The sequence below is a fragment of the Periophthalmus magnuspinnatus genome, chromosome 3, assembly GCF_009829125.3.
Source record: "Periophthalmus magnuspinnatus isolate fPerMag1 chromosome 3, fPerMag1.2.pri, whole genome shotgun sequence".
Classification (NCBI taxonomy): Eukaryota; Metazoa; Chordata; class Actinopteri; order Gobiiformes; family Gobiidae; genus Periophthalmus; species Periophthalmus magnuspinnatus.
This window is the reverse complement of record NC_047128.1, coordinates 34,026,009-34,044,695: the sequence shown is the minus strand read 5'-3', so window position 1 is coordinate 34,044,695 and position 18,687 is coordinate 34,026,009. Positions and strand designations below refer to the sequence as shown.

Below are 18,687 nucleotides of genomic sequence, written 5' to 3'. Positions count from 1 at the left end.
TCTGTGTATGTTTGTGTGTCTGTGTATATATAGATATAGACATAGATTAACCTGATTTAGTTCTGTCTGTGTGTCCTAGTTTGAATTCAGGTCCAGTTTCAGTCTTTGCATTTCCAACAAACATACAATAATTTTGGCTCTTTACAGATGAGATTTTTGCAGGATTGGCTGTTTAGATCCAATAGGTTAACCCATTTTATAAACAAGTTCATGCTTCAGGATGCACAATAACGGCGCCTGTCATACATTATGAAGACACAGCTGTTGACAATCTCAATTTGGACAGTAGATTGATTATAATTCATATATTCTCCTGCCTTGAAATAAACATGACTTGAGCCTATCCAAGCATCTATGAGTGATGGAAAGAGTACACATGAATATACAGTGTACACGCTCTCATTGAGTCACCAGGTGCTGTTTATAGTCACCACTTCACCTAAACTAAACTCCAAATCTGTCAAGTGTCCTGAGTCATAACAGACAGATAAGGACTCTCATTGTAAGGTCATATACTGCTATCTCTCTGCAGCCACCGTGTCCTGAAGGCCACCTAACCTCAAGGCCAAACCGTGCTGTGAACAGAATAATAATTATAAAAAGATCTGAAAAATCCAACTGAAAATTGCTGCAATAAAAAGTCCAGGACAGAAAAATCTGAAATTCTGTTCAATAGATACATTTTAATTTAGTTAGTTTTCACTGGATGGATGGAAATGGAAATGGATGGACGGATTCATAAATTTAAGGATGGCACATGGAAAATGAGATCCGTGACACTAAATCGGCTCTAAGTGACACGCATCTTGGACAGTGATACATATCCAGCCAAAAATTACTCAAATTATAAACAAAACCAAACCAAATCAGTTATGTCAAACGAGTATACTAAATGTTCAATGACTTAATCGCACAGACTCATTTTGAAAACTCCAGTCGGGTCGGCACCAGCTGAAACTCAAGCTCGGTCATAGGAAGTCCATTCAAAGATCCTTTCCCAGTCGGACACTGTAGATGCCTCCATTAGTCGTATTAGCCGTGTGTGGAGGGGAGCGGTCATTTGTCCCGTTGGTGGTGAGCGTGGAGAGGGCTGACATGTTACTCTGAATGTCATCCATCACCGGACATGGGACCTGTGTTGTGTTTCTGTAGTCCTCCATAAGGTTATTTTTTATATATCATCAGAGCGATGTGTTTATAAGAGGTGAGGGGCTTATTTGTGACCTTGCTACAAAAGCTACAGCTGTTTAGGTTTTATAATATTCTTCAAAACATCTATTTTCTGCCATTTCTGATGTTTAGACCTCGATAAACATGATATCAAATGTGATTCTTCATTAGTGTAAAAGTTGTTTGTTTCATTCCGGCTCATGTAGGATCAGGGAAGTAACAAAAAAAAGAAAAAAACTGGAAAAATGGTAAAGTAAGAAGTAATTTAATGAACAGGGTTGTAAAAGGTAAACTAAACAAAAGGAATCTAACATGTTCAAATAAAAGGAAACGTGCAAGGGTTAAACAAAAGAGTAACAAAGGAAAAGTTTAACTAACTTTTGTTCTTTTTCTTATTTTAAAATTTGCATTATGAACTAAATCTTGCTTTACAAAATCACAATTATAGGTGGTCACGTGAAATCAATGCACATATATTAATTGATTCTATATTTAGTACTGAAATCAGGCTAATTTGCAAGTATAAATACAGAAACAATATTTATTTTACTGCGCATCAAGCTACTTCCTTAGAAACAAAACGATATCTGAGTTTTTGCGTTGTCACCACCACTAATCACAAAACTAGCCAGAAACATTGCAATCAGAATCGGTCAATCCTAGCGCTAAACCTCTTCCAAAATATTTCGACCCATCTAGTTTTCCATCAACCCCTCTCTTTCCTCTCTTTCTCCAATCCTCCATCAATTTCCTCTCACAGCTCGACGCCTCTGAACCCCTCATTTGGCTCGGTCTGTTCATCTGTTCTCCATTCTCGCTCACCTCTGCCTCCGGCTTTATTTTGGCTTCCCTGTTTATTTAATTGCATGCAGTAAACCCTTTTTTCCCAGTTTATTCCCCCAGTCCACTCATCTTGGGGGGAGTTTGGGGGCGTACAGTGATCGAATGACGCCACAGCGCCTCCGTCAGTGTAAATAGCTCCGCTGCACAGACAGATCAGTCAACTCTGCTGGTAAAGAAAAGCAATACGATTTCCCAATGGACCATTTTATGTATTATACCAGAGCATGTAAGCGCAATAGACCCGCAGGAAGCATTACGGAAAACACCGCTTTTCCGCCACATCAGAAAACATATTTATAATGTAAATTGTGAGTATATTTCAAGTAAGAGTGAAACTGGTTATTACTGTCAGTTATAGACGGGAAAACTCTTCTTTGTGTCAGTTTCATGAAAAAATAAATAAATAAAAACTTCCCTGCACCCCTGCGCTGCATCAGAGCAACCTATAAGATATGTAGCCTTAAGACAAAAGAAAATAATAAAACATAAAGCAATAATAATGTGGCTTTGAGTGTCTACCACTATTATATTCGGCAAGTTGAGTGAAGTGTTTTTTCCTAAGGACACAATGACAGTATGCATCATTGGATAAGCACATAAATATGTTTTCAGTGTAAAAAGTCAGTGTTACACATCTTCAGGGATAAATGCTACACTTTAAACCCCATTATCACTTGTAAACGTTCAGCTTTATGTGCGACAGTGTCTATGCACCTGACATACTGGTCCAAATTGGAACATTTGTTAAAAAAACGGAATTACAAGATTAAAAAACAACTCATAACCTCAAAGGTGAAAGTGAAACCATTCAATACTCTGTTGGAACATTTGAAAATGAAATTGCTTTTGGAATAATACAAAATTAAGTCATTTTATTGCAATCTTAACTGTGTGACTCAACTTCATTTTCTGTTTGGTGTGTTTTACATTGAAGTGTTCAGTTTTACTCAACGTAATCCTCTCTCTTCATCAGCAATTACTCACATTATCTAAATTTATCAGCCCGCCAAACCAAGCTCATTTTCTTACTCTTTATTCGACCGTTTCCTAATCAGGCTTAAATAGACTTAGCTGGAAGACAAAGCACTCGACATACAGGGGGAGATAAAAGGTCTCCCCCCGCACTGCACCCCTGGGACGGTACGACGTGCTGCTCTGTCCAGTTACACACAAGATGGCTCAGTTTAGATTGAGGGCAGAGGGTCAGGAGTCACGGTTTTGAGTTTCACCTGCTTTGATCCAATCGTGTTCTCCCAGGACGTTAACCTCGACCTCATTCTGGAGTGCGTGTGGGTGTTCATTTGGGTTTCCCTGTTATATGCTTGGAGACATTTTAAATCACCAGGTACTAGAAGACACCAGTAAAGGCTATTTCTGCCACCGCTGATGTTGGTTAGCACTAAACAGGTTACAGCTGTTGTTGGAGGCATTAGGTATTTTATAGAGGCAAGAAAAAACAAATTACGGGGATGAACAAAGTACTGTATTTTCCGGACTATACGTCGCTCTGGAGTATAAGTCGCACCAGCCAAAAAATGCATAATAATGAAGAAGAAAACACATATAAAACATAAGTCGCTTTTTGGGGGGAAATTTATTTTACAAAATCCAATGCCAAGAACAGACATTTTATCTTTAAAGGCGAGTTATAATAATGACAATAAAATAGAGAACAACAGGCTGAATATCAGTACAGCACGCTAACGTAACACATTTATATTTATTCAGCGACATGAAGCACAGACAGAACTGAACACGTGTCTGGTTTGTTAACGTCAGATATTAACAGTTAATCAGATAAATAAAGCAGAAAAAACAAGTTTACTCTGGATCTCACTACAAATCACTAAATCCACTGAATTCTTCATCCTCGGTGTCGCTTCTGAACAACTTCGCCTGAGGTGGATGAAGCTCCACTTCTGGAGACTCAGCAGAATATGATTTTCTTTTAGGGGAAGTGTGCGGTTCTCAGTGTGACAATAATGATAAGACGTGAAATTATATATTTTAATAATTTCACATTTAATTTGCATTTGAGGATAAGTTGCATCCCCAGACAAACTATGAAAAAATTGCCACTTATAGTCCGGAAAATATGGTAAATGTTAAAGCTGGACTATGTAACTTTCCTGGTGGAGAGTCCGCTACCTCCTTGTGTCCATAGAAATGTTATTAATTTGTCTGGAATGATTCACATTAAGACTCAAACTAACACATCACACAACATGTATCTATCTTGGTTTCATTCAGTTATCGTCGTTTTTGTTATTGAAAAATACCGATACCATGATTCGCTTGTTTCCATGGAGGTAGAAAAGTTTAATGACATAATTTGGAACATTCCAGGCAAAGCAATAACATCTCCATGTAAAGCAGATGGAGGACCCATGTCAGAAAGCATAAAAACTAAACTAAATCGAGAGATCAATGCAAACTGGGAGTGTGGGATTTGCTTTGAAGACGGGAAGTGAAAAGGCCAAATTTAACATTATAACTGAGTAGATTGTGGAATGGCAGCAAACAAACTGACAAACTATTAATTGTTTAGTTATTGGCCTTGTCCCAATTCGCCAAAGTGCCCTTAAATGCACCGTTCGTAGTGTTCGTCGAAGGGCACTTGTGTCAGTTCTGGCGCGACTAGGGCTGTCCCATTTTGACAAGATGGCGGCTACACTGAGGAGTACACATTTTTGGTACTTTGAACGGTGCGTTTGACGAATTGGGACACGGCCTTTGTGTGATATGAGCTGAAAAGTTTTAAAATAGAAGTTTCCTGGTTTAAGTCTTGATCTTGGCCGTGTTTCTCATAAAATGCAGGATAGAGCCATGATAGAGTCTTGACAAATGTCTTCAGCCTTTGCTTCTTGCTCCCGTTGCGTTTACTGTGGATATCATGTCAGGGTAATTTCGTTGCTCCTTTTACCTCCTCTTATACCTCCTCTTTTACCTCCTCTGAGCGAGAAAAGTACAGAGATGATTTCTGCAGAGTCAGGTTGGGGCGGGTGGAGGTAGTTCTAAGGTGCGTTTCGAAAGTCTTTGTAAAACGCTCCGTTCCTTTACCCCGTGGGCTGACTGCTACTTTGAATGTGCTTTTCTCACTGCAGCTTCATGATATTTTTTTTTATTTTTTTTTTAGGCTCCTGTTACCATGGATACATTAGTTCTGTGTAAAATACAACCTGAGAGCGTAGTCATGGTTACAACCACCTCAAGGATGAATTATGTAACCACTGTGTCATAGATACTCCAAGAGACAACTTAGAATTATCTGATGTATAAGTATGCTTCGTGTTTTTGTATCAGTGAAGAAATAGCAATTAGTAATTCAATTAAGTCACGTCTAACGCAGCTGCTTTTCTTTTAATGTGCATTTTTGCCTAAGCGTATGCAAACAGAAGGTATTCCTGCAAAAATTGTTTGCAGTTTACTATAATTTTGCACAGATAAATTGCACTTTGACTCATCTACATTTAGGACCCATGTGGTTAAAGATTTATTTGATATTCGATCGACTAGATGCAGAATTCTGAATATGAATAACCACTTCATCACCATCATTAAATCTTCCCCTTAAACCTTGTTCGTGTTGGTGACTAACAGATACCCAATTTTTCAGTGGTTGTTGCATAAAAGAAGCAGAGTTTTAAGGTCAGCCCAGTAAAGAGGTAGTCAGAGGTGGAGTTAGTCATGTTTTTACGACCGCGGCCCTGTGTCTGAGTGCGTGCTTGTCATTCAGGTGGAGTACGTCGCTTTATGTCTCTGAATGCTTGGTTGAGTCTTCATCAGTGTCATGTCTATCTGGGCGGCTCATTGTCAACAGCGCTGATTCGGGGAGACTGCGGTGGTCCGTTCAGATGCGCCCCTCATGTCAGCAGGAGTTAATCTGAGAGAACGATGACGCACTGGTGACAGCTTCAATAATGACCTCGGAATAACGAGGGAAAGTGGAATTGCTTTGGTGGACCCTCATGCAGGTGGGCAACTAATGGACTAGAAACTGCAGAAGATCATGAGATTGAATATTATTTTAGAAGGAAAAAGGCCAGTGAGAAGACCTGAGCAATGAGTGTAGCGCATGTGTCTAAGCTGCAGCACATTTCTTTGCTAACCTCAGTGTGACGAGGTTGATTCCAGAGCAATGTCTCTCCTCATTCTTCACCTCCATTTGACCCTTACATCCTTCGTGGCATTTAAAGCACACAAAACCCGAAAAATATGATTGTCGTAATGTCTGCGGGGGACCAAAGATTCAGACTCGGGTAAAAAGTTGAACAAACACAGAAATGTAAATGTAGATTGAGAGTAGTGTCGTATTCTGAAGTCCTCGAGCAGGTCGTAGGTAGCAGGTCAGAGGCTGGGGTGTTCGTACGGGTCGTGGAGGGCTGGGTCGGAGGCTGAGGTGTTCATACCGGTCGTGGAGAGCTGGGTCAGAGGCTGAGGTGCAGAGTAGTTCCAGGGAGCGGGATCACGGGGGATACGCAGACGATCTGGCGATAAGCGTCGGATCCTCTGCCCCTTTGTGCTTCCCAGGCTTGATTGTCCAGGGGCTGCAGGTGTGTAGTGGGCGGTGACAGAGTCTCCGCCCAGCTCCAGACAAGGACACAGAAGGGAGGAGGGAAAGATGGCACAGAAACACAGGGACAGACTGGGATGTTGACAATGGTACTGAATTACTGAGACAAAAAGTGTCATTTTAAAGTCAGCAATGGGTTAAGACTCAGACTGAGACACAGGCATATGTATTATGTATAAAAGGACACAGGCTAATACTCCAGTTTGGTTCTTCTGACAAAACCTACTTGAAGATGTGTGGATGAGTTCCCGGGGCACTGAGTTCTCCCATTACTCTTGACAGATGACCACAATGAAGAATGGATTAAATAAGCCTTAACTTCAAGAATTGTTAGCCACTGAAAAATGTAGTTAACTTTGAATCCAGAAGCATTTCCCTTTGAGCTCATGGTGTATTGCATCTATAGGTTCATACAACACACTGATTTCCTGACAAACAAATACAAAAGTGTTTAGCTGAGTTGTAATAGTCCTGTTGTGCTCGAGTGACATAGACTCTTCAGCAGTTTTAGAGCATTGTTTTTATATTTATAGCATTTTGCGACGCATTTGCTAATGTCATTTTGTTGAATCTTATAATGCAAAACTAATAGATTCTAGTTTGGTCGGGAATAGCTCTAATCGACTTTGTGATAGTGATATTATAATATGCCTTGTACAGTAAACAAGCATTCAATCATTTTCAGCCTCACGACCTTATTATGGGAAGCGTGCTTGGGTTTTGTCTGGTGATTTATGGCATGATTCACTGCAGCATACAGAACTGCATCTACCCAGATGTGTACGGTGAAAGGAAATATCTTATATGTGGTATATGTACACAGTCAAAGACCCCGGCCGTGTCCGTCTTGTGTGTTGGGAGTTGATTTAGTAGGCAACGACGGGCTGTCACAGAGCCAGCCACTTCTACAAGTAAGCATTTATAGACTCTTTGGCTGGAGACCCATTTGACAGGCATATGCTTTATTATGGTTGCTATAGTCAGCTGTGAGACTTCATCCTGAAAGCTGCAGTCACTACTCAAGAGCAGAGACGTAATCCAAATATGCATACATACGATACGCTTTGCTAACTCCAGGTCTCTCATGAAAATCAGTTCTGATCTTATGCAGAAGTGAATAAAACAGATTATATCTTTAGTACCGACCTGACAGGTATATATAATGCATTTCTGATTGTGTTAGAAGAAAGAAAACAACCTTTTCACTATAGAAATTTACCTTTAAGGCTAATTTCCTTGTGGCTATTAATGGTAATGACATGCATTTCCATTACAATACCATCACAACCGAACGCATGAAAGCATATGACAGCAGAAAGAGCTTTGTTTTTGTGGTTTATTGCAAGAGTTTGTGGTTTACTGTGATTCGCCAGCCCATACAGGAGCTCATTCTACATTTTTAATTAGCATCACTAGCTTGAGAACAAAATACAAACATGACAAATTGTAAATCTTGTTATTTGTTAATCAATCGAAATGGTTCAAAATTTGGTATCAGACGGCCTGTCACGATCACAAATTTTGAAGCACGATATATTTCTAATGATAAATACCGCAATAAACGAGAATACTGAAACTACTTTAAGTCACTGACACCATAACAATAAAGCAAGATAATGCCCGTGACCCATTTTTTACACACATCGTAATAATTTAAAGGTCTGAGCTGCTGCAAATAAATACCAGAATGAACCCAAAAAGTGACTTATTCAACCCTCTACTGCTCAAATCTCTACAAAAATAACAAAAACCTCCCTGTCATTACAAAGAAAATGTGCACACGATAAATACTGAGCGTAAAAATCTATTATTAAAGCATTGATTTACTGAACGGTGAGTCGATAAAGTAATTATCAGTCGAATCAATATCTCATGTGGATGTTTTTACTTCCAATCTGAGAACAGAGACAGACAATAACACATTTAAATCCCTACATATTATGATCAATTACTGAGATTCTAATAATTTGATGCACGTTTGACCTCTATATTGGTTACGTAGTGGGCTCGATCTGACTTTATGCACAGTTTATATGTAAATTTGCAAATGTAAATACACATGTTTTATTTCTAGCTGTACTATTCATATTGAAACTGTGGTACTTTTACTTTACTACACTGCTTTTCCTATCTAAACAAGCCCGTGTGGCCTATTGCACTCTATCCACAGTGAGTTAAAGTTTATCTTGCATAAATAATGAAAATGGCAGCAGCAGTTTGATGGACTGGAGCTTGTGGGAGTTGAGTCAGTGCTCCTGTCAGGTGCTGTTTGTGACCTACCTTGTGTTATGTAATTACTCTGAGGTAACACATTGTTCCCTTATGGGTTGGAGGTTAATATTAAAAGCTATAATTTCACCTCCATGTGAATATTGTGCTTGGATGTGTGTGTCTTTTTATCGCCACCGTTGATATGCAATTTCGCCACTATGTTCCGGACCCCTGCCACGTGTCACTCAGCTTAGTTGGCCCGCTTTGGGAAATCCGAGGTTTACCCAAATCTTATCTTTAATCTTTTGTGTTTCCGACCCTTACCTTTCCTGTATTTTCATCTCGATCTCTCACTTAGATACATGTTTGTTTATCTCTTGCTCTTGTTCTTTATTCTGATCCTTTGAGCCCTAATAAAAGACAAATCCTCTCCGTCATTTTTGCACAGCAGATAAACTTCAAATTTAGTGTTTCCTTTCTGAATCATCTTTCACAAAATAATCTTGTACAATTTGTGTTTTGCAGCCAACACTAAAGATATCCATCTCACTGACTCTTTATTGCTGTTGTTAAACGCAGCAAAGAGTATAATCCGTCTATATGCCTGGACTGGTATTAGCAATGTGAGGTTTTTATAAAATATCAGTATCAATTTTACAGTGTTGTAGGAATTTCTAGCATTTTTTTGTAACGACTGACAGGGGGAACAAAGAGACAGAACTCGGGAAACAGAATAACAATGTTTATTTTACAGTTTTTAAATAGATAGTTGAGAGCAGCGTTCTTTGCAGTAGTCCAGGAGTTGATCGTGGGCAGTGGGGTCAGAGACGAGGTGAGCAGGTCGGAAGGTGTGAGGTTCGTACCGGTCGTGGAGAGCTGGGTCGGTGACAGAGGAGCAAAAACATCTGACTTAGAAATGACTGGCAAAATGCAAAAAAAAAAAACAAAAAACAAGAGATTGAGCCAAGCAAAACTGTACCACTGTGGATACGGAGACGATCTGGCGGCAAGTGTCAGGTCCTGGCTCCCTTTGTCCCCCCCAGGTGCAGCAGGATTAGAGATTAGTTGCAGGTGTGTGTGGGAGGAGCCCGAATCTCCGCCCGGCTCCAGGCTCTGACACAGAAGGGAGGAGGAAAACAGCAGAAAAACACGAGGCTAACTGGGATCTTGACACATTTTCATGTATTTTTTTAATATAGCTATGGATCATGTGTCAAATTAAATGAAATTATAAGTCTAATTTGATCATTTATTCAAGGGCGCATGATTTGATTTGTTCTTTTGAATTGTATAAACTTGAGGAGAATCTTCCATGTTTAAAATTCAGAGCCATTCAACACAACATTGCATTTTGCACTGTTTACCTGGGTAGTACCGTAAGTTGTGGATATATAAATAGGCCTTTTCCAGCTTACAAATGTCTACCTGCCAGAGCCTCCCGAGCTGTTTATCCACTCTGTTCATTTGTCTGTGCCTGTGCGGAGTTAAACCATGTATGTTTACCGTGTCTGTTTACATCTCTTACAGCAGACCAGGCAACAAACCAGGCAGCAGTCCCAGAGGTCAGACACCAGACGAGGCCGGCCGTCGACAGGGTCAAGAAGGAAACTCGTCAGGCAATGATCTGGCCAACTCAGTCACCAGCGACATGCTCATGGTAAAAGCCTCAAAGGGGATGTTATATTAATACTTATCATTTATTTATAAAGGCTTTTTGGCTCTCACCCTTCACTTTGCTTTCTATAAACTTCTTAAACATGTACCCAGCTATGGTGTCTTTCTTTTTTTTAGCCATCTCCTTTCATTTATGCATCTTTATTTAACATATGCTTAACAACAAGTGAATTTCTTCATTTATCCTGGCTTGGGGCTGGTTTAAACCCTTCAATACTGTTTAAAAATGCATGTGCAGACTGACTTTGCCCGTAGGTCTACCTCATCCAACCTGACATTCGCAGTGTGACATTTAAACTCCTGAGCTCTACTAATAGATGGATTTCACATTATTTTTGTTACAGAGACGTTCTGTTTGCTTTATAAAAAAAGATGGAAGGTCTTGAGAACTGCAGGCCCACACGTTACAGTACCACTCAAGTTCTAAGTTACATCTCCTCCTCTTTTCACTTTCATTGCCCAAGAGGAGTGTCCTTACCACGGCTCTTATGACACCTGTGGGCCGGTGCACATCCAGGCACCAGCAGCAGCAGCGCCCTGTAAGAGTAGACTGTGGGAGAGCTTATTCAACAGGCTTTGGTAATTAGCGGGAAGAGAACATGCAGTGCTGTGGGTGCTGTACGCGCACACTGGAGCAGAGATGTCTAAGAGGACTGTGTAATTATGTGGGCCTCATGGTGAGTCTGAGGATCGCACAGCAGTGGGGCTTAATGACTATACTCGTCCTGGGCAGCGCTGCCAAAAGGCGGCTATATCTTACACAATCTTCCCTCTGAAGCTAATAATACTTATCTTGCACATTTGAGCCTTTATAAAAGTAATGACAGGATATAGCGTAGACTAGAAAATTAAAAGTAGGTGATATATAGTGTTATTGAAATTGAAATTCACTGATAGACTCCATACGATTATTCTGCAATGTGAAAATAACAATGAACCATTCTAAACATTTTTATTAATAAAAATGTATATGGTATAAATGTTCCATCGTGGCTTTAAATAGACGCTGTAGCTCTGTTCCAATGAAAAGTGTGATTTGTAACAGATTTGCAGACTGTTGATTTAGACAAACTTTATTGATCCACAAGGGAAATGGACACAGCTCATTACATTCAAATAACAAAGAGCAAAAAAGAAATGCAGCTGCGATGGCTGCAAGCGGCAACGATTGGCCCTCACCCACCAGCCCCCAGAGCACTCAGAGAGGGCGCTAACAAACCCTTTTTTTCTACTTTGGCTAGATTGTTAAAGGTATAGTGGGAACAGTTTACCGCTTTTCCTTTGTTGGGCTTCATCTTTCACCCAGTTGGCGTTGCTAATGTGACTTTTTAAAAATTTGACCTAATTTTAGGTTGTGCTTGTTTTAAAAGTTCAATAAATGAAATTGTGGCAAAATTGGATGTCTCCATAGGATTACATTATGACATACTGGCGGACTTTCAGTTAGTAACGGGGGGCGTGGTCATAGTATACTTTTTGTTCCTTGACCCTGTTGCATCTATGCACTAAATCTGGTTTGGCACTGTTGCTCTGTGGTGGATTACACTGTTGTTTGCGGTGCACGAGGTGACAGAGGTTGTGGAGGAGGTTCATGGAGGTCCTGCCTGGTCCTGCTCTCTGACACCTCCTTCATTCTGTGTGATTCTCATATATCCAGGACGTGTGCTGTGCTGCCTGTCTTTTCACACTTCTCATTCTCCATGGGTTTTATTTGCTTTATTTGTTTAAACAGGCATGGAAACTCTTCTCACCTGGCTTTGGTTACCTGTATTTCAGACATTTTGTAATGGAATAAGAAGTGATGGCATTAAGAAAAAGAGAAATGCAGAATATGGCTGGAAAGTAATTTGGTCTGGGCTGCATAATGAGATGTGATAGTTCTGAGCATGGGGAATGAGAGGGAACGGTCTGGACGTGGGAATATAAAATTGGATATTACATTTGTGGAACTGCTCTTTGAGTAATGTCTCTACAGTAGCTCTTTACCATCAGATAACACATGAGAAACTAGATTTCGCTCCATTGCCACAAGGCTAAGCCACCATCAGTCAGAAGATCGCTCTTGCTGTAGATAATCAGACTCTCATCTCCACACTGCATGTACACATGTCGCCCCTGTCACACCAGAGAGGCGGCCCACGTGACCTCTAACATTAAGCTGGTCTTCAGCTTCAGAGCTGCCTTATTTTTTATGTTCGGGGCCGATTGGATTTTTACTGTAATGCCACCGCTCAGATGCCCTGCAAGTGTTTCATCCGTCTGTGAATATGCCATGCACTTTCCAGTCTCTCAAGAGCAGCTCTATCTGATTCATACTATGTCACTTAAAGAACTCTGATAAAGAGCCACACTGGTAATAAACAGAGTACGTCATTTAATGGGGCTGCTCAGTTTTAAGGGGAATTTGGGACCATGTTGCATAATATAAAATGCCAGTTTATGCAAATAGTTTAGCACAAATACAAAATATTATATGTGAGGTGTATATGGAAGTCATTGAAAGTACACAGTGGAGGGTACAGCTCTTGTGCATTTTGTTCCAATTGAATAAAAAGGTATTGTCTGTAGAGCGAGCGCTGCATTATTATCATGACCTTGGAAACTTGATTACATTGACTCAAGGTCTTTTTTTTTCGTGCTTTATCTGAAGTTTTAATCCATATGTGCTCCTCAGTAGTAAATTTCATTTTCTCAGTTGCCATGGAGGTGGAGCCCCCTGTGTGTTGTATCATCCCAGTGCATATTTAGAAAAGACCTGGATATGATGAGGCTATAAAAATCAATAGAGACCGCTGTGTGTCTATGGGATATACAGTGCCCTGTGCCCACGTCATCATGACTGAGATTCATCATTATTGATTAGAAGTAATTTATGTGCTGCTACATGTGTAAATCGCATAAACATGAACACCAGTTGCATTAAGTCGATTAAAAATAAATATTACATTTGCTGTAGCTGTTTAAAAGGAGTCTGGATAAGTGGACTGTTGGGTTTGAAGACATATGCTACATCAATTCTATATAATGTAGAATAGTTAAGGAGTGTTTTTTCCGCAGACCTTTAAGATAAAAAGCCAAAATGTTCTGCTGTTTTGTTTTGTATTGCACTATAATGAATCTCTTGCTTTGTAAACATTTGGATCTTTATGACTTGATTGTCTTGTAGTTATCTCCTGGTTCAGAAGAAGACGAACACGAAGGTCCAGTGGTTGAGAAACTGGGTCGGATTCAGTTCAGCGTTGGATACAGTTTCCAGGACTCCACGTTGACTGTCAAAATACTCAAGGGCCAGGACTTGCCCGCTAAGGACTTTTCCGGCACTTCAGATCCATTTGTCAAACTATACTTGCTGCCAGATAAAAAGCACAAGTTGGAGACAAAAGTGAAAAGGAAGAATCTCAACCCTCACTGGAACGAGACCTTCCTCTTTGAAGGTATGTTTGTTTCTTTTGTTTTCTTAACCCATATATCTTTTAAGCAAGTGTAAAACACAAATTAACTCTTGGATGTAGCTTCTATTTGTTGAGTAGGATTTAGTGAACAACTGTTTTTGCTGTAATTGAACAGTTGGTTAAAAGTTGTAGAAATGTCCATAAACCTACTGAATATGTCTGGGATAAAACCCTTACTCTATGGATGACCTCTGATAACTTGTGGACACAGTCTGATCCTTTGGGGTATGTTCACACTTGTCCTGGTTTGGTCCTGGTCTGGGCCCAGTTTGAGACCTAATGTAGACGTGGTTTGGTCCTGTTCTAGTCCTGATTAGCCTTCTTTCTACTGGTTTGCTTTGGAGCGAATCGGGCTGCAAGTGTCTCCACTACCACGGCGTTTTAGGGGTCCAAAGTGGACCCTGAGGGGTACTAGCTCACAGCTGGGTCTGTGGCTGGTACAATATGGCTCCAGGCGTGTTTAACAAGATGATTAGACTAGAGAGTCAGGCGAAAACAAGACAGCAAAAACATATAGATATAAACAGATATAAACATAAAATAATCATTTCTCACCAAACACTGACCTCATTGTATGATAAATCACTGTTTTTACAGTTATGGAAACTTAAATGTTGAGCTGACATCCTCCACAAAACAAAACTAACATGCAGCTAACAGCTGTTTCCTGTTTATCAATGCATGGCTCATACATATAAAGATCGAAAATTACACATGAACCAAACCAAGTGCATTATATAAAGAGATGCTGAAAACGTCTCACTGTGCCACAAATTTGGAATTATTGAACATAATCGTATCTCGCTGAGATCATCCATACAATTACAAGTATAATTCAGACATGATTTAGGTTTTATTTTTTGAGAAAACATTTTGTTTGGGTGACGTCAGTATCTCACGGAGCAGAGCCATACACCCTGGACCTGAAGCCGGGCCCGGAGCACAGAAACGCAACTCTGCACCAAACAGACCCAGACCCACTCCAAGGCAACACCAAGAGAACCAAGTCGGGTGAAAAGAGGCTGTTTAGTCCTGATCTTGTCCAGGTTTAGTTCTGGTTCAGTTTCAGTGCAGTTAGCATGGCAGAAAGCACGGTACTGCTCAGAGAGGTTTTATGGCTGATGATGTAATCAGTTTAAAAGACATGCATAACACATTTCTGTCTTTAGGTTTCCCATATGAAAAAGTGGTCCAGAGAACACTATATCTCCAAGTTCTCGATTACGACCGCTTCAGCAGAAATGACCCAATAGGAGAGGTGTCCATTCCACTGAACAAGCTCGACCTGGCCAACATGCAGACCTTCTGGAAGGAGCTGAAACCATGCAGCGATGGCAGTGTGAGTGTGAGGGGCAGAGCTGTGGGGAAGAGGGAGGGCAGGGCAGAAAGTAATGGGTGATGTCATCACTGGCTGTCTTGGATGTCCCTGGGGAGACCGGTGGTTTGCGCTGGTGGGAAAGAAAAGATAGAGAAGCAATATGAAGGGGCGGGTGACAGGTGTATTGAAAAACAGACAGACAAACACACAGCATGCAAAAGAGGGCGGACGATAAGATGGAGCTGTGATTGTCTCTGGTCTGATGTCTCCAGGGGAGTCGTGGGGACCTTCTCGTGTCTCTGTGCTACAACCCCACAGCCAATACCATCACTGTGAGCATCATTAAAGCCCGAAATCTCAAAGCCATGGACATCGGAGGCACCTCAGGTAAAAATACTTATACAATCAATTATAATGGAGTGAACTTCAAGCATTCATTTAATTAATAGCTCCACAGTTAGAACACAATATTCCTTGGCAGAGACTCTAGACACCGATTGTGGCAGGTTGCATCTGGCAGGGCTGGCATGAAGATGTGTTAAGTTACTGATTTATTGTGGCGACCTTTAAAGACAGCATGCAAAAAATAAATAAATACATCTATTTTTCATGGTTTATGATGATTTTTATTTAGATTCACCTAAGTATAACTACATAACACATAAAAAAAATAAGAAAATCATCCTTAATAAAACAGTATGTGGTGTAATAAGTCAATGCATAGAACAATATGTGTTTGTTTTCCTTATACCTGCCTAAATTTGTATTATCATGTCCTGTCCGTGTAAGATATCACCAAAGATTCAACCTTCCACTGTTGCCCTCAGATCCCTATGTAAAGGTGTGGTTGATGCACAAGGACAAGCGCGTGGAGAAGAAGAAGACGGTGGTAATGAAGCGCTGTCTGAACCCTGTGTTTAACGAGTCGTTCCCCTTCGACGTGCCCGCCCACGTGCTGAGGGAGACCACCATCATCATCACCGTCATGGACAAGGACAAGCTCAGTCGCAATGATGTCATAGGAAAGGTATATCCTCACATTTCTCCTGCTGCTTACTCTTCTTCTGCTCCTCCTCTGGGGCTTCTCACAACATCAACAGGATGAGAGGCAAATCACAACTCCAGTCTCTACTGACCCCTGCTGGGAGCAAATATCTGTCAGGAATATATCCCAAACGTATAAAAATAGATTTAGACATTGTATTATGCAACTCTCAGAGGGGTTCACGGAGACGCCAGGCTCTCTCACCTGTTATGTAGTTTAATAACACTTTGGCTCAATATGTCTGATTATAATAAGATTTAAATCACAGTCAAATTATGTGGTGGTGTATATATAGTACGGTTTTAAAAAAGGGTTGCAAATATGGAGCCTATTACAAGTAATTAAGGGTAATTAGCGCAAATGAAAACAAATTAAAGGTGATTATGGGGAATGAACCAGGGAAGTGATTTTACTAATCAGGTGTGCGAATATTCAAATGGGCTGGGGAATAAGTGAGGGAATGGAAAACAAACCATTAATAATAACTAAAGGCATCTTAGGTGTCTGCAGAGCTGACCAACACTTACACCATGATGTAATACAAAGTTACTATGGTAACAGGGAAAGCTTCAAATCATTGTATTAATTTAACAATTTCTAAACAAATCCATGTAACTTATTATGGTGAAATGAGACTTTACTTTATTCAAATGACTCTTAAAAGAAAACCAAATAAATACAATGATTTGAAAAGCTATTAGCTGGCAGGAATATTAAAGATCCGAGTTGTATTCACACGTCTTAAACAGGATGCTGACACATCCTTTGGAATGTGCTTTTATTAACACATCTCCCCCTGTGTGTGCTACATGAATGAGCCTACAGAACAGCTTTATCCACAGACATGTAATTGACTTGTAGGAAGCTCAGATAAATTATCTTCCTGCGCGCACCATTCAGGCTTAAAATAACTGGCTGCTTTTCTCAAGTGAAAAAGCTTGTACTGTGTGGCATAAACAAGAGTTCAGAATCAGCTCAGTGTGATCTTTTTGTATTAGTTTCATAGTATTCCATCTTCCTTTGTGTGAGTATTCTCTCCACTAATGGTTTCGTTGAGTTAAAGTCAGATTAGATTCCTCCTTAGTGTTTAGTCTTGTAGAAAACTTCTCACCAAACCAACATGAAGAGGGAATAGTTCGTGGATGGAGCCAGGTTTATACTATAATCCTTTATCCTGATTATTTTGTTGACATAGACGTGGACTATATGTCATCTGAAGCCTGGGTTTGGTTTGGCCCATTTTTGTGCCACACACCACTGCAGTCACTCTGGACCAAATCACCACATGAATGTCCTGGACCTGTTTTGATTTTAAATTTCTTGAACATGACCTGTATCCCCATATTTGAGATAAGGTAATAATGCTAATACTGACTAACTGTAATGCTGACTATCTTAATTATAAAAATATTGGACATGATCAAGCTGTTTATGTTATAATTTGGTGTTTTGGTTCTCAATGTGTTGGTTTTCACTGCTTGACTGAAAGGTTAAGAAGACGCCCGCACACTGTCTCACTCTTGGTTCACTTTTATTAACGCAACATTCGGGTCCCTCTGACCTTCCTCAGCTCTACCTAAACCACTTAATTAGTCGTAGCACACGTTCTGGAGCTCAGAGTGAAATCTGGAGGCATGTGCTTACAAAAATACATCTATACGCAAATTAACACTGGCAACTCAGCGTAACAGTTGTGATTGTGGTTCATTTTTTAACCACAGGCAGTTCCTTTGACTCTGGACTGTATATCATTTATTGCCCGGTGAAATGTAAATATATGAAATGGCAGAGGATGCTGACAAACTGAAAAACTGAAAAAAAAAGGTGTTGATGTGTGCGTTTCACCTTCTCTGCTTCTGTCCGCAGATTTACCTCTCATGGAAAAGTGGCCCAGCGGAGGTAAAACACTGGAAAGACATGATGGGGCATCCTCGCACTACTGTGGCCCAGTGGCACGCCCTCAAAGCCTGAAGGGGATCTGTGACCCAGCAGCTTACACTCATCTCCGCCCATATAGTGACACGTACCCTCCGCCCGCACCACACCTCTGCTTCAGCTGTCTGCAGATGTCATTTCTTTGTTCTCAGGCCTCTTTGATATTTCGTGCCCTCATTTTACACCCCTGTCTAGCTCTAAGTCCCACCTGAACACCTCGGTCTCAAATTAGAAATGTCTTTGATCACTCACCCCTCTTTTACAGGAGCACTCGAATCCCCCATGGCCATCTCTCTCTTTCTCTCTCTCTCTCTCTCCCCGCCATAACCTCACACTTTAGTGGGACCATTACCTCCATAGCCACCGGTGAATATCAGTCGTCAACCAAAAAATGGATAAATCCAAGTCAGACCATATGTCCTGTTGCGTTTTTACTGTCACTGCCTAGTCTTGAAAAACCAGGAAA

General features: G+C 40.5%; 1 protein-coding gene across 1 annotated transcript in view; it reads left to right on the top strand.

Annotated features, from left to right (window-relative positions):
• Window positions 1-18,465, top strand: part of syt7b (synaptotagmin VIIb) — an 83,941-nt gene extending 65,476 nt beyond the window's left edge. Inside the window, exons 7-12 of the mRNA XM_033987786.2 lie at window positions 10,325-10,454; window positions 13,638-13,905; window positions 15,093-15,262; window positions 15,514-15,628; window positions 16,069-16,268; window positions 18,153-18,465. Coding sequence (XP_033843677.1) covers window positions 10,325-10,454; window positions 13,638-13,905; window positions 15,093-15,262; window positions 15,514-15,628; window positions 16,069-16,268; window positions 18,153-18,257 — 988 coding nt within the window. The 3' untranslated portion in view covers window positions 18,258-18,465. The remainder of the gene's footprint in view (window positions 1-10,324; window positions 10,455-13,637; window positions 13,906-15,092; window positions 15,263-15,513; window positions 15,629-16,068; window positions 16,269-18,152) is intronic.
• The last annotated feature ends 222 nt before the right edge of the window (window positions 18,466-18,687 follow it).